This window comes from Mixophyes fleayi, chromosome 4 (assembly GCF_038048845.1).
Source record: "Mixophyes fleayi isolate aMixFle1 chromosome 4, aMixFle1.hap1, whole genome shotgun sequence".
Lineage (NCBI taxonomy): Eukaryota > Metazoa > Chordata > Amphibia > Anura > Limnodynastidae > Mixophyes > Mixophyes fleayi.
In genome coordinates, this window is record NC_134405.1 from 335,812,513 (window position 1) to 335,829,618 (window position 17,106).

Genomic DNA, 17,106 nt, shown 5'->3' on the forward strand with positions numbered 1-17,106 from the left:
GGGGCATGATATGTGGAAGTTTACACAGGTGGGACTATCATATGTGAAAGAGTCAATAGGGGGCATGATAATCAATAAAGGGGAGGGCCAAGAAATGGTAGAGCATCAATACAGGTGCATGATATCTGGGGTAGATTCAATATAGGGGCAGCTGAATATGAGGAAAATTAATATGGATGCATGACATGAGAATTAATATAGGGGGTGCATGAAGTAATGGAGAATTAACTCAGGGGGGGGGGCATGGTATAGGAAAGGATCAGTAAAGGGAGGCAGGATATAGCAGACAATTTATTGAGGCAGGGCATGATGTGAGGAGGATCATTACAGGGGGGGGGTCATGATATGGGAAATAATATAGGAGAAACGTGATATAGGGGAATTAATTCAGGTGGGGCATGATATGGAGTGGGGGGGGGTCATGATTTCTCTGAGATGGAAGTGCAGAGCGGGCACAGCATGGCGGCCTATAGACCAAGAGTACACGGCTCACTGATGGTCTACATGATGTGACTTAATGACTGTATGCTTGAGAGCAGGCAAGTGTGAGTAGGAGGGGGATAGTAATGTAATGTGGGAATGTATTGATATAATGTGTAGTTGGAGCGGGCTGTTAATATACTGTAGGGGCTATTAATGCAATGTGAGTATTTGTTTCAAATGTTGGGGCTAATAATGTATTGTTGAGGCAGTCTGTAAAAGATAGATATTAATGTCTGGGAAGTTGTGAATGCTGTTACGTTAAAGTTGGGGCTGGTAGCTGGGAAGAAAACATAATTATTAAACCTGGGTTCAGCTGATTTAATGTCAGGGCTGATTGGGGGATGGGACGCCTAGTGTAGTCACATGACTTTCCAAATAGAATGTCAACATTCCACAATCCAGACAGCAATAGATCTTCAGATACCAGCAGTAGGTCATCAAAGCTGCAGAACACATGGGAGAGAGACAGTCTGCTCCTGTTCAAGAGGGAGAATAATAATAGGGAATGGAAGAGAGAGAGGGGCCAGGAGTGTTGGACGGGAACCTATAGCAGTAATGAACAAGGAAGTATAAATATATCCTTTCCCATATTTCTTATCACTGCAGGAGGAAGAGCACAGTGACTACCAGACTAAGCGCCATGTGTTTCCTCCTGCAATGGCTGCGGAGCTGGCTGATAATTGCTGCAGAATTAGAGGCTCTATATAAATAGCTGATGATGATGATAATTGGCAGCAGGAGTAGAGGAGTTAGAGGGAAGGTAACTATCTCCCTCTCTGCGTGCCAGGTCTGTTCCCACTATCAGCAAGGCCGTCTTTCCCATAGGGCACAATGGGCAGGTGGCCGGGGGCCCTGCAGCCCAGGGGGGCCCGTCGGAAGAAGCCAAAAATAAAAAAACCTGGAAAAAGAAAAGAAGAAAATACTTACCGTGCTGTCAGCTGGCGATCCGGCTCCCTCCCTGGTCTCCTCCTCCGTCGCGCTCGCAGTGCATGTTGGGCGTGATGTCATCACGCCCACCCGACATCCATTGCGGAGCGCGACAGAGGAGGAGACCAGGGAGGGAGCCGGATCGCCAGCTGACAGCACGGTAAGTATTTTCTTCTTTTCTTTTTCCAGGTTTTTTTATTTTTTTTGGCTTCCTCCAATGGGCCCCCCTCGGCTGCAGGGCCCATATATATAATCTTTTTTTTTTTTGTATATATAGGGGCCCCAGTGCACTGCTGTGCCCGGGGGCCCAAGATGGTCTTAAGAGGGCCCTGACTATCAGTCAATAAATTGGGGCACCCTGTAGTTGGGGTATCGGTAGTCTCTATGTTTTGTCTTCTAGAGAGGATGTCCCCCATGCTACTACCTGCTCATCCATCCAAAAACCATATAGAGAACAACAAATTAAGAGGAAATATGGTTTTAGAATCCAATATTTTACTAATAAAATTACAACAGTAACACCTACATAAAAATAATTGAAACCACACTGGAACTGTTTATATCGGCAACTGGAAGTTTTTCCCGCAGAAGTATTTGCCATCCACTATGCGTTCTCCCTCGGTCAGATGTCTGAAGATATAACTTTAATAGCGGTCTCTCTGTAACATTGTCTCTAGGGGTAAAGGAGAGGTTCATGGACTGCAGCGATGGAGCAGCTTAGGGGGAATAAGGTGCAGGAACCCTCTGGTTATCCAACCTGTCTGATTGATATTGATGGAACCTGTGTCTAAAAGACAAACTTAGATTACATTGTTACTGTCATTAATGTGGAATTAATATAAATATGTTTATCTAGAGCAAAACTATTAACTTGTTAGAAACGATAAACTGATCAATAAATTAAAAAAATGAAATACAGAGAAACACAGAATTATTGTATATACCCTCCCAGTTACTGGCGGTGCAGAGGTTAATGTGCTAGGAGCCAGAATCCGCATTACATCTACTTTACATCGATGTTGGTGAGAAAATGGAATTTTCTAAAAATAAGAACAGAAACCGGTTTATCCGGCCCAGGAATGTGCTTAACTATTTGTCTTGTAATTGAATCAGTTTGATGTATAGAAACAAAGTCAGACACAGACCGGAGGCAAAACTCCGCATCAATATATTACACAGTATTAACTCGGGAATAGTTCCTCTTTCTTCCAGCAGGTGGTGCTGTCTCCCACATCCAGAGAAATCATTTCTTATTAGTCAGACCATTAGTTAGACCATTGCCCCTGTGTCAGATAATAAATAAAGTTCTGTTTTCATCCTTTGGTGTTGGAAAAGCTTATTTTACACTTCATATTTGTCTGGCTGACAGGAGTAGCTCAGTGGTTCAATGCACTGACAGGAACTGACCACACATGGTACACTTGTGATGGGTCAGGGGGGTAAATTTTGCATCCTCTGGTGGGAGTAGCTGGACGGACCCCAGCGGTTCTTGCTGAGGGCGCCTCATTGTACACACACATACAAGAGCCGATCTCTCCTCCAGTGATTGATCTAAGAAATGAATGAAGTTGACTGAGCAACAGAATAATTAGGGAAGAGTCGCGAAGTGGAAGTAGACGGGACTTTATAGCGACTTGTTCGCTCTTACCGCCATGTAAATTTTTAGCTGCACCCACAAACCTGTAGAAGAGCGCATTTAAAGGGGAGTTCCAAAATCCGTAATGAAGTAGTGGACATTAATTTTGATATGCACTAGCTGACCATTGCTCCCAGGAAAGTTTATCGTACCCCCCCCCCTTTCCTGTTAGCAGTTCAGAAATTATCTTTACTGACACTAAGGGGCCTTATTAACAAGCTCCTAATCCCCCGTTAACTGCCTTTGGAGATATCTGCTGCTTTCCCAATGTTTTCCAATGCAAAAGCAGTCCTCATAGGTCTCTATGTGGACAGTTACAATGTGTGATTTAACAAGTTCCGAAAATAAAAGATTTTCAGAACTTGTGCCCGATGGCCTTGGAGCCTATGGGAAGAGCATTGTAGTAGAAGGATCTTTGGTTCTCTCATCGCATCTTACCTGCTCTCGCCTCCAGTGACTAAGGGGCATATTTAAGAAATCACGGTAGTGCACTTACCGTGGAAATCAGGTCCCCGATGTGCCCTCCGCAAATTTATTAAAGGTGCATCGCAGCAGATATCATGGATATCTGCTGCTTTGCACTCCTGATCGTTTTTGCGAGCAGTCACCATTCAACAGTATGGTGACTGCTCTGGCCACAATCGAACAAGTCCCGAAAAAAAAATAATTCCGGGAACTTGTCATGTTAATGTACGCTAGCTGAAGCTGACGTACATTATCAAAATTGAAAAAATCCAATGCTTTCAGCTCTGCTCCGAAGAGCAGAGCTGGATAGCGCATGTGTGGAGGGATCACATGATCTCTCCCTGTCACTCACAGCTCTCTCTCTCTGCGTTGCAGAGACAGAGCGGGGATCTTCGAACTGCACATGCGCAATTGAAGTATGAAGAGTAACGAAGAACACCTGGAGGAGATCCTGAGACAGCGCGTCCCGAAGAGGCGGGGTAAGTGTGATTTTTTTTTTTTTTTTTTTTTTTTTTTTTTTTTCACAGAAACAGCAGTTTTTCGGAACTGCTGTTTCTGTGATCCGTTTTTAATAAATTTGAGAAATGGTTCAATCCTTGTCCATGCAATAAGGATTGATAACTATTTCTAATTTCTGCCGATGATTGATAAATGTGCCCCTAAAGGTGGTCACTTTGCCATAGAGACTGTACAGAAGATAGGATATAGGTACTCTCGTGTGTTCGACGGGACAGACGTTTACTGTGACTGCTGTTCCGGCAGAACATTTTAATAAATGCTCACGGTCTATCATTCCTTATCATTGCGATAAGGAATGAAAATGATTGTGTTAAGAATGCCCTAAGTAATAAATATACCTCTATATCTGAATCCCAGTGTCGGCTCTTTGTAACCTTTGGACAAATGACTTTGCATCCCCGTGTTACAGGCACCAAAATTAGATTGTGAGCTGGACGGGACAGTAGAATTGTGCGAAAATCTGTTGTATAGCAAAGTGCAAAATGATATGCGCTCAATCAAAAATAAAATCAATTTACTACCAGTACACTAATCAGTGCTCCTCCTACACTTATTAATTATATTAAAGACTAAATGCAAGGTTAACCTGTATCCAATGAGTTAAACCAAGGGGTTTATTTATGAATGGAAGGGACAATAGGGCTCATTATTATATTGCCCTGTGCATTAAAGGGGCTACTATCATGATAAACAGCAGAGTAAACCTATTTATCCATCACCCCTGTGATCCCTGTGCTGATAACGCCAAGTCGGATTAACAGAACAAAAGCTTTATTCTTAAAATAAAGTTGTTTAAATAACAATAATTTAAGTATTACAATAAATGTAACAATGTTTATAAATGTAAAGAAATATAAAACACACTCATATATAAGTTACATATTATATACAATGTTGCCTATATCTGTTTGTTTGTGCCTAGATGGGCGCCAGGAAGCAGTGAGTGCACCGGGACAGCCAATTAGCTCTCAGATGATGAATGCAGGCGCTAAATGATTTGTTGTTTGAAAAGGGGAATTAAAAATAAATAGTTCAGGTTTTGTTATAGTCTGAGGGTTGTTTGAGAGGAAAATCGTATTTGTTTGTGTATTTGATTTGGAGAAATATTTTGTTATCTATAGAAGAGTATCACAGCGCCATCCAGTGGCCAATCCGTGATTCACACTACATTGCAATACTTTGTTGAATATTTTGCAATATCACGCTTATCGATTTGCACTGGTGCACTTATAGCCTACGTTGCAAAAAAATACACAATGTCAGGGGACTGTGAGATGTACAGTAAAGCGTGCCAACGCCAGGTGCACACAGCAGCGTCCCATTCAAGCTTTGGGCATCTTTACGGTACGTATTTTTCAGTAAGTCGTCTCACTTGCACCATCTACAGGTCAGGTGTAAGTGCTGAGTGATAGTGATGACGGGTGTGTATACAGCTATAGCATGTGTTTGCAATTAAGAGCAACTGTAAAAATGCATATTATGACCAGAAGGCTTTAATAACATCATGATATACATTTCATGGGGGGGAAAATGGAAAACAACATTTTTTTAAAAAAAAAAAAAAAAAATATGTTTTCATTATATGGTCGTGCATATGACTGAATTACATGCATTTTTTAAAAAATTCCAATTTACATTTATTTTGCATGCATTAATGATGATGGTGTGTCCATGTCTACTTATTTTTGCACACTTTCGTGAACTGTGCTTCGTTACACTTGCAAGTCCTCCGTTTCTTTAGTGTTTCCTGGATGAGATTGTAGTTGATGATTAGAGTGCAGAGGAGCTGGAGATTTATTAAGATGTGGTATTGCCAGGTAAATCTACCAAGCCACCTCAAACCCATCCCAAATCCAACTCCCAGTTCTAATGACTTTTAATACAACAAAATGTCCTCATTTTTTTCTCTTTACCAGACGTGAAGTGAAGCAAAGATACAATTTTCACAGTTCATGGGTAATTGAATAACAGCTCCTTATGCAAATATATAAATACCCCTATTACTTATATATTATTACTAATAAATGTAATGTCACTGCCCCTGTCACAGGCAGCCCCGCCCTCTCACCATCTCACAAGTGGATGGAACAGGCATCACCTGCTGCTGTGAACATTCTGATTGGCTGCAAGTTCATCTCTCTTCCACATCCCACCGCTGGCACCAACATTTCAGCAATGGAGATGTCCCACACAAGCAGTAAGTGAGGAGTGATAACAAAAAAGATGCATTTCCCAAATCAAATGTAGTAAGAATGACTGACTGAGTTTCCTGATCTTACCCAACTCCTTTCATGTTGTAGATTGTTTATTAACTCTCTTGCTCGTGATTGAACTCTGTACACTTGGATATATGAATACGCTGTGTTCTTGCATTGTAAACAAAGTTCGCTTTATTGTTACTATACAGAAATATAAAAAAAAGAAATCTGTATGAAAAACAATCGATGGAATATTATACAGAAACGTGATCTTGGAAATAAAGATGTATAGCCCAGAATACAGACATGTATGTCATTCAGTGCATTGGATAGAAGGTTTCAGGGATATTCTGCTTTATAGCCCTTGTTGTGGTGGAATTGTGGCAGACTGGTCTCCATAGCACAATACCCAGTGTTGTCAGTTACCGTGACATCAGTGCCTATATAGTAGCATGGTGCATATAGCTGATATTCTCTCCCCCCTACAACCTATTAGATATTTACAATTATTTTCTTCATTTCAGCTACAATAATAATTAATTGGTTAGCGCCTATTTATCTTACCATCCAAATGGTGTCAAGTTATTAGGCTACGTCCATAAAATGCGTCTTGTTGGCGTGCTTGGTGCTATGTTTGTAGAGTTAGCAGCAAAGTAAATAAAAGACTTGAGACATAAATGATTTGCCCCCAGGGCAGACCATGTTGTGATGCTAAGGGTACAAAAAAAAACACAGACTGAGAGTTATATAGTAGAAGGAGCAGGGTCCTCCAGCAGCACATAGTATATCAGGAGATGAGTGATGTGTTAGTGAGGAGAAGCCTGCATGTGACAGGGGCAGTGACATGATGTGAGGAGGGGAATGGAGGCAGCAGGAAGCCACAGACTGAGAGTTATATAGTGGAAGGAGCAGGATCCTCCAGCAGCACAGAGTATATCAGGAGATGAGTGATGTGTTAGTGAGGACAGGGCTGCATGTGACAGGGACAGTGACATGATGTGAGGAGGGGAATGGAGGCAGCAGGAAGCCATAGAGTGAGAGTTATATAGAGGAAGGAGCAGAGTCTCCCAGCAGCACAGAGTAGTGATGTGCAGCTCTTGTCACTCTGCTGCTGAAAGATTGTAGCATCAAAGGCACCTGTATATGAAACAAAGTCTGCTCCATCTGGCCTTTTAGTGGGCGTCCATATTGCCTTCCCATGGTAGCCCATGTTTCTAGATAAAATGTCATTAATGTCATCGTTCTGCTGGGATCTGAAGAGTTGTGGTAGAATCTAATGATGGATTGGTAGATACATATGTAGTAGACATCATTGAACATTCTGTGGTGCACGACATCACTGGACATCACAGCTGTCATTGCTGAGCCCAGCGAGTTAAATGTTACAACACAGTCTGCTCCATCTGTAAGGCTTCTGTATAGGTCTGATTGTGTGATAACTGTTGCGTTCCTTCTAGAGGCAGTATATATATATATATATAACGCTAGATAATGACAGGATTTACAAACAGACAAGCGACGAGTTTACATTGGGACATTGAAAAGGTTTACGGATCGGTACTAAACATGTTCTCCCTGGATCGCGAATGGATGTATTTTGGGGGCCTTTGTATTTCCACAGTGCTCAGGTCACATTCCAGCATTTCCCGAATCCACTCATCATCCAGGGAACCGTCCACAAACTCCTGGAGGCTGATGACAGCTGTAATAAAGACAAATAACCGATAATGATGATGATGATGACCACTGAGAGTTTGCATTTAACTCCAACAGTCCCGTATACTGGTGGCCCAAGGCTGTGTGGCCTATTGGAAAATTGTTGCCATGTCCCCAGAAATGGACCTAGTTGAATTGGACCAGGACGTATTTTGGGGCGGATCATAGGAGTATCCTAATTTGTCCTGATTTTTTAAATCGGGATTGTTAAGCAGTGTCAGTATACAATATGCCACCATTTCCTCTCTTAAATCTAATTTCGTTAAAGCAAACTCTGTTTGGGTCGACCCAATATTCAGTCTATCAAATTCACCAGGAACAGGTGAAATCAACGAGGCATGTGGAACAAAGAGCCTCATGCCTCAGTGTCACCAGTTCCCAGGTAATCATAATATTTTGAGAGCCTTGCTCCCATGTGCATGCTGGCACTTGTAGTGCCCTATGAGTGCAGCATAAATGGTACCCTCATCACGAAATAAAAAGTGTTGCCCCCATCATAAATAATTAGGGCCCGTTAGCAATCAAATAGTATTCCCCCCTTAATATAATGATCTATTCATATTGTCCCCATTATGTAATAACACAATAATATCGCCCCCTTAATATAATAAACAATAATTTTTGCCCCTAAATATAATGAAAAATTAAATTTGCCCCCATAAGTTAATTCGGTAGTTGTCCTGTTCGCAATTACCATAATGCCGACAGTGAGTATACCTACATAAAAATGCCGATGCTTAGATGTCCGATAACAAATAAATATAGACTGACCTTGAAACAGACACCCAACATAGACGACAGTCTTCACCTAAATTCTGAACAGTGGAAATCCCAATGGTATATAAAGTTGTCTGTCTGTTTTAAGGTCAGTCAATATTTACTTCTTATCGTACATATAAGCAGCAGTATTATTATGTAGGTATACTCACTCTCGGAATTATGGTAATCGGCCAAACGTACCGAACCCAGTTAATTATAAATTAATTTTGCCCCCTTAATCAATAAATATTGATTGCCTCCATAATTCATAAGTCAGCGTTACCTCCTCTTATATTGGGAATGGCTCAAACAGCGGCAGTTAAACTGTGGTTTTTTAGTGGTTTAACCTTCAGTTTCAAAACTGCCGGAAATTCCGCTTATAACAGACAGTTTTAGTAAACCGCTCTTTAGTAAATCTGTCCCTTAATGTTTTGTGAAAATAGAAGTGAAATTTAATTTACCGTTTTGGTCTTTGTCCAGGCGAATAAAGATGCGATTAGTGCACTCTTCTGCCGTCAGAGGATTAACCCTTGTGATGGACGCGGAAATACTCATTTTATAGACCGCCTGTAAGACAGATTGTTAGCGCGTGACAGGTCATTCAGTTCTTAACCCGCAAGGGGCAGATTGATGCACAGAAACACGTAATAACTAGACCTTTCTCCTACAGATAGGGTCCTGTTGTTACACTGCTGTGAACACTTTCCACGGGATAACTGGATAAGTTCTGGGAATTTCTATTATTCCAGACACTGCTTAAGCACTTTGCCTGGATTTCTATACACATAGGCAAACCAAGGGGAGGTTTCCTAGTGCCTGGAAACCCCCCTCCAAGCCTGGGGCACTGGATAATTGAGGTGGCTGGACCCTGCCCCCGCTTCACACGGCTCTGCTTGAAAAGAGAGAGCTGTGTGCACCTAACAGTAGTGCACGCAGCATTGCCCATGTATATTATGGAGATAGGAAGAGTTGGAGAGCAGCCAAGCACTGTCTAATATTATAGCTACGCCCCCACGCATGCTGGTCACGCCCACTGGTGTCGTGGTGTGAAAACCCCCCTCTGCAAATCCTGCGTTTGCCCCTGATACACTCAATCTGACCTTAAAGTTACCATAAAAATCCTTCAGTTGTCCCCAAATAGAGACCAGTGGAATTTTTAAAACTGTTCCACTGAATATTTGCCTCATTCTGCATTGTGGTGCAGAATTTGGCACCTTTAGACGGTGTTTGGTCTTATTTATTCTGTGTGGAATTCCCCCATTCCGATCACGTTTGCCTCTCCCCGACTACCCCCTTCTTACGCCCCTACTGGACCACCGAGCAGACACTGTCGTCCATCAAGCTTCATTTATAGACTGTTAATGACAAAGAATTTACAAATAAAGTGCAGAATGGAGAAGAACGAGAGGAACCGGAAGATTTTATCTCCAGAATTCACAGCTCTACGAAACCGACTGTTCTGACACAACTTGGTTCATCTCTAGCCCCAAACAAAAGTGGCCCTCTCAAGCATGTCTTATACAAAGAAGACATTGAAAAGGACCTCCTTGCCATTGATATCACAAACTCATTTAAATCGTTGTTGAAGTCGTGTAACACATAAAATATATTGTTTTCAGAGGCAATGGTGGGATCTCCTTACGAAACCTAACCAAAGACTTGTGTTTATAGTAGATCCAGTAAAGCTAATTTATATTATCAAAAACCTAATTCTCAAAAATCTAAACTGACGATTTAGCACACACCTGACTAATAGCTGCAGACCCTCTCCCTGTTCCCCAGTACCCCTATGACTGAGAAGTTCCATAAGCTGAACTGTCAGTCCAAGAACATCAACTGTTATTGACAGGTCTACGTCTCAAGACATCCTATAGGATGTTTATATAGGGGTAATGCTTGTGTCATCAATAAAGACATTAAAGGTCACAGAAAACCAAAATAAAACTTCTGAGATTAAAGTAGAGTTTATGCTACAATTTGGCTATCTGCTTAAGTGTGCCAGAAGCCTTGGCAGTGGTCCCTGGGGTGCTGCCGGCTCATCAGAGGGACCAGAGTGGCAGTCCGTAGATGCATTTAGTGCTCTTGCCCTGGGATGGATAGAGTGGGTATAATCCGCACCCCATGGTATCAGTGTACAGCTGTCATCGCCAGTTTAGTAACATTGATGTAATGGATGCCGTCATAATTGGGCTCACATCCACAGTATATCAAGGCCTGTAGGGAAAGGCCAGACTGATCTTAAGAGACCAAATCAGGTCATGAACTGGAATAAAATAAATGACAAAATAAACATTATGCAAAGTCCAGAGTTTTTTTTGTTAAATATTTGAACTTTTGGGGGCTGGGGGTGGAAAGTTGGTTGAATAAAAGTCAGATTCAGTGTTTGCCCTGGACGCAAGACCTCCATGCACTGTTCGGACTGTAGTAAGTGCACTGGCCAGTGGTGAGTCCACCATGGGTGCAAATAGGCCCACTACACAAAATGTAAGCTCTGCAGAAGGTAAGTGCGGGGGTATAGGGTATTAATGTAGTGAGGAGAATCAATGTAGTGGCGGTATTAATGCAATGTGCGGGCTATTGGGGGTAATAATGTAATCTGGAGTCTCTCTTTTTTAAATGTGGGTGCTAGTCTTGTAATTTGGGGCTAATGGGGGTATTCATGCAGGCTTTTGTACTAAATGTGGGTCATCAATTTCGGAAGTGGCAAGTTGGGAGACTGTTTATTTAGTGTGGGTGTTATTGATATAATTCTGGGACCGGTTACGGAGAGGGGGGGCCTAGAGTGTTCATTTGTTGTTCTGCTGTCCAGGTGTTGAAATGTACAAATCCCTTCTCCAAACAGGGTCTAAACATCGCAGAATCAGACCAAACAGCAGCATTGCTTACAACACCAACTAGCTTAACATGTAACAATCCAAGTTGCTCTCCCTGCTGATTGTATCTTCTGGATCTATTTTCTCTCTAAATGATAAGTCTGCTTTATTTATTACAGAGTGTACGGACCTTCATGATCTCCAGCATCTCGGAACGGGTGATGGTCCCATCTCTGTCCTTGTCGTACAGCTTGAAGGACCACTTCAGTTTGTCCTCGGGGGAGCCATGAGCCAGCATACTGATTGCTGTCACATATTCCCGAAAGTCCACAATTCCGTCCTACAGCCAAGATAAAACGTCGCTAATTAGCAGATTACCGCACTGTTTACCTTGTTATACAACCGTCAAATTAATTATTTACGGTACCTGGCAAAAAAACTTTACAACAGTCCTAGTTTTCCGTGAAAGAAAGTGATCTAATGGTTTGATGACTATTATCTTGTAATGTGGCGTTGTACATGGTCTTGCAGTATGAGTTGTATTTGTCTAATTATATGGCATAGTCCACTAGTTTGTTAATAAAATGTTTAATATTTCTTTTCTGTAATTGCCAACCTGAGATGGTGACGCCTATTGTGGCGGTAGAAGTACCACCGTGAAAGCAGCCAGAATTTACCTCCGGAGATTTTATCGCCAGTGATAAACCTTCTGCTGTATTGTTGAACCAAAAATAAGCCCTAAACTAAAGTTTCGAGCAGTAATAGGGCTATTCGTTTTTTTCATAAATATTCCCCTGTATCAATCGGCGATTAGTAGCCTCTCTTGCTAATTGCTGAATCATATAGAGGCATATTTGCTCTCCCTCTAAAGACACATTTGCATTCCATGTTTTGCAAGTGCGCCAGTTTTTTTTAGGAGCAAATGGCCGGGGGCACAAAAGTTTTCTCCTACAAGGAAGACCTGGGCAGATCGGGGCATTGCTTGCTGAATGTGGGCTTGGTGCACAGGTGTACTGGCAGCTTTTGTAGCAATGAAATATATGAAAATATTTTATTTCAAAGAACTATCAATAAAGACACCTACCAGCCCCATCTGACTACTATTCAATACCGATACTATTCTAGTGAACTATAAAGAATACAGTCAGCAACAGCACTCTAGTGCCAATATACAATACACAGAGAGAGCATTCTAGTAACCTCTATATAACACAGAGAGCATTCTAGTGGCATACATACAATATACAGAGAGAGCATTCTTGTGACCACTATAGAACACAGCGAGCATTCTAGTGACCCCTGTACAATACAGAGAGCATTATAGTGACCTCTGTACAATACAGGGAACATTCTAGTGACATCTGTACAACATAGAGGGCATTCTAGTGACCTGTGTACAACACAGAGGGCATTCTAGTGACCTCTGTACAGAGAACATTCTAGTGACCTCTCTACAATACAGAGAACATTCTAGTGAGGTAAGTGAATTCACAATATTTTTGCATTTTTGGAAATGACTCTTATAGTGTGGTAATCATTACTGTACAGGTTTTTATGCGTATACAAACAAAGATATGTTGTCCCATTGCAACGTATCCCTGTTCCTCACCCCATTGTTATCCAGCGTTCGGAATATCTGTTCCGCGTATTCTGAAGATTCGTTTCCCACCGTACAGTCACAGAAATACTTCCGGAACTCGTGGAGAGTGATCAGACCACTGGGACATTCCTGGACGAATTTCCTGTAAAGACAAAGGTTGTGTAAAATAACTGGAGCTGTCACATTTACTTTAAGCATATTTTCACTTTCTGGCATTCCGTATTTAAAGCTGCCTTCCCCACCTCCAGTATCAGCAAACTACGGGTCCACTCCCCACCACCACCACCCAGATGGCCCCTATCTCTGTGCTGCACCTGCAGATATCAGACCCCCGAATAGGAGGACCCAAATTACAGAGCAATTCTCCACAGTGCCCTCCATAGTGTCATACGATCGCTTTGTTTTGCTGATTATAATGACATTTGCAGCTTCTAGTCGTCTGTCCACATATTACACAGCGCTGTACAGAGGAAGCACTACTCTCCGGTGTTGGTAGTATTTATAGGCTCTGATTGGCTACATGCTGGCCTAGCCCCTCCCATATGAAACTTGCCTATACACAGACATGCAGGGATTGGCTGTACTGAAACGCTCTGTGCCGCTGTTAACATTCTAATGCTCTGATCGCCAACAGGTTGCATTACATGGATCTACACAATGACCACTATGGGGCTGATTCAAGTCCAAATCCAACACGTAGACAACACTGTGTGGTTAGGAGAAGAGCACAGACATTGATTGTATTTGTGCCCATATTCCAATCCAAGCGGCTCTCATGATGCGCTCCGTTTTGAATCTGGGTGTAAGTGCGCTATTCCTAAACATTGATTGCCGTATGTAGACAGACAGAACAGACATACATACTGTATGTGCAATATAAAGTCCTATCGGAACGCAGAGAGAAATAAAAATTATAACGTAAATAAACAACTCTAAACACTAATCATAAATAAAAATATGTATTTAAAAAAGAACAAAACCTTTTTTTTATAATTTTTCACATAAAATACATAAATCAAAAACTGAAGCCGTCCCCGTCATCACTATTAGTCGGCACTTACACCCACCAGTGGATGCAAATGATACAGCTGAAAGAATCGTACTCCCGAGAATTTGCACGTAACTGCTTTCATTGGCATAAGTTCCGTTATGGAGCATGCGTAGGGCAAATTCAGGCAATACACCAACCACTTACCTCCGAACATGAATCATTTGTGTTCTCTTTTTATATGTGACACACTTCTGCATTAATTATTATTGAATTTGTTGCATCTTTGAGTCCGGGAATCTCTCCTCTCCAGCTTGCACCATTGGGACTCATAGACAAACCTAGGGGGGTTTCATAGTGCCTGGAAAACCCCCCTCCAAGCGTGGGGCACTGTATAATTGAGGTGGCTGGACCACACCTATCAGTAGTGCATGCAGCATTGCCCATGTATATCATGAGGATAGGAAGAGTTGGAGAGCAGCCAAGCACTGTCTAATATTATAGCCACACCCCCATGTGTGCTGGTCACGCCCACTGATGTGGAAACCTGTGGAATCCCCCCCCCTCTGCAAATCCTGCGTTTGCCCCTGGGACTATTTCTTTTTTGGGTCTTAATTTAACAGCTGTTTCACAGTTTTATTCACAATGTTTATTTTTCAAAATCAATTATAGTGCTGAATTGTTATTAAGCAAAGTATTATATCACAGCTATAAGACTGTTGTGTAACTATTTTCATTTATACGGATAAACTGCCTTTTTGTTGCTAATTCACATGATAGCATTACGTCACAGGAATGATACAATTATTAGATTATTTATTTCACTGTTTAATCTACGCAATGTTTGGATTGAGATATTTATGACCTTTCCTTCCTATTTGTCATACTTCTCGTATCTCCAGGAGACGATGTGCCTCATCCAGTGGGTGAAGCCAAGTTAATTTTGTTATCACAAATGCCCACTGTTCATTTGCATCATAGTGGCACCTGCCCACCTACCTGGCAGGCAAGTGGGCACCGTCACAGGAGAATTGCCTGCTCTCTCTCTCTCGTGTCTCACCAAACTTCCACAATCTCCTGGACGGGAGAGTGGGCAACAAAGAAATTAGTTAATTATTGTTATGATCATTTACTTATAGAGCGACAATCATATTAGACAGCACTGGATAGAGACTATGGAATCACTCACATCAGTCCTTGAACCATCGGAGCTTACATTCTAAATTCCCTACCACACACACACACACACACACAATAGGGTCCATTTTTGTCACAAGCCACTTGACTTAACCTACCAATATATTATCAGCCGTCTTAAATAAAAGTTGTGCTAAGGTTTTTTGTTCCCCACAGCAAATGATATGACTGAATTAATTGCATATTAGCATTGCACATAATCTTTTCGTCATTTTAAACATATTTTCCCCCGATTGCTACATCATTCCATAATAAAACTTTCAATAACACTGATTATATTTTTATCTTATATCTAGCAGCCAAGCTCACAGCAGTTACAAGCATTAGAAAATCTTTATAGTCTTTAGAACCTCTTAATCAACCAAATTGGTTGTTAGAATTGCAGCATGTATGGGCATCTAATTACAGAAATTGCGAATTACCCCAAACTTACATAAGCACTTATGTTAGGTTTTTCACACAATAAAACCAAACACAAAGAATCACAAACTGAACATTGAACCTTGAACATTGAACACAGAACAGTTGTTTTCATACAACTAGGACAAATCCTGATACTGAGAATTGCACCCAGAATAGATAACCACGCCCATTAGTCCTGTTCGGTTTTCCAACACGAACAAATCCTCAGCATCACCTCTAGACTACAAGACAAGAGTTGCGCTGCTGATCGGAACATAGAGAACTACAGGCACAGATACTAATTCCATAAAGTGCAGGAAGAATAGTACTGTGTATGATCCCCGTAGACAAGATAAACACAAACACTGAGAACTAACGCACAGTTGCCCGTACAGAATATTATTTCTCAGTTCTCATCGATACTTAATCATCATCATCATCACCATTTATATAGCGCCACTAATTCCGCAGCGCTGTACAGAGAACTCATTTACATCAATCCCTGCTCCATTGGAGCTTACAGTCTAAATTTCCTAACACACAAACACACACAGACAGACAGAGACTAAGGTCAGTTTGATAGCAGCCAATTAACCTACTAGTACGTTTTTGGAGTGTGGGAGGAAACCAGAGCACCCGGAGGAAACCCACGCAAACACGGGGAGAAAATACAAACTCCCCACAGATAAGGCCATACTTAAAGTAGACACATTATAATTGTATAACAGACGTTACAATGGCAGCACTTGTGCAAGACACATCAAGATCCCACCCAATATAGTGATAATAACCCCAATTTAAAAATAGGGACTGTTTTGCTTTTTGAAATATTCTGCACTAGTGCACGCAATTTTTTTGCATATTTGCAAGATTTGGAGATTAGGTACTAAAGACATAACAAATATTTTGTTAAGCAAGATATATATGAAAAATTACCTATACCATTCATGAAGCTCCAGGACGTAAACTCCGCTTTTCCGAGGTATAGATGCCGCTTGACCCATCACTGAAAGGCATCAGGACACCCGATTGAGCTGGTCGCTCCGGCCAGAATTTATATAAGGTGAAAGATTAAGAGACTTGCATCTCCCAGATTACATTGAAAGCATTTAATCTGCTCAGTGAACCTGCCCTCACTCTAATGTGATTACATTTCCTATAATCCACTTTAACTGCAACGCAGCGCTGCCTGAACCCTGCAGACTGCCAGGACTGAACGCCAAAGATAATATTTATACTTATTAATTTGTTGTAAAGATTATGACAGAGGAGGACTGTGAATTTCACAGCTCAAAACTGATGCTCAAGTTTGAGTGCAGTCAAGACCTGGAGATTGTGAATGTGTCAACCAGTTTAGACCAAATGTGACCTATATATTTCTGTAGCAGTCGTCAGTCGATTGT

General features: G+C 41.6%; 1 protein-coding gene across 2 annotated transcripts; it reads right to left on the minus strand.

Moving 5' to 3' along the window:
- Nucleotides 1-6,394: 6,394 nt before the first annotated feature.
- On the minus strand, nucleotides 6,395-16,731 carry LOC142153170 (guanylyl cyclase inhibitory protein-like). 2 transcript variants are annotated; one of them, XM_075210500.1, is made up of 5 exons: nucleotides 16,646-16,731; nucleotides 13,126-13,258; nucleotides 11,707-11,856; nucleotides 9,165-9,270; nucleotides 6,395-7,930 (listed from the first exon to the last, which is right to left on the minus strand). In XM_075210500.1, exons 1-5 carry the CDS (start codon nucleotides 16,705-16,707, stop codon nucleotides 7,776-7,778), a joined length of 606 nt encoding a protein of 201 aa, XP_075066601.1. In that variant the 5' UTR covers nucleotides 16,708-16,731; the 3' UTR covers nucleotides 6,395-7,775. The 2 variants fall into 2 exon arrangements, with proteins under 2 accessions (XP_075066601.1, XP_075066600.1); XM_075210499.1 differs by having other exon boundaries at nucleotides 16,640-16,730.
- Nucleotides 16,732-17,106: the final 375 nt, after the last annotated feature.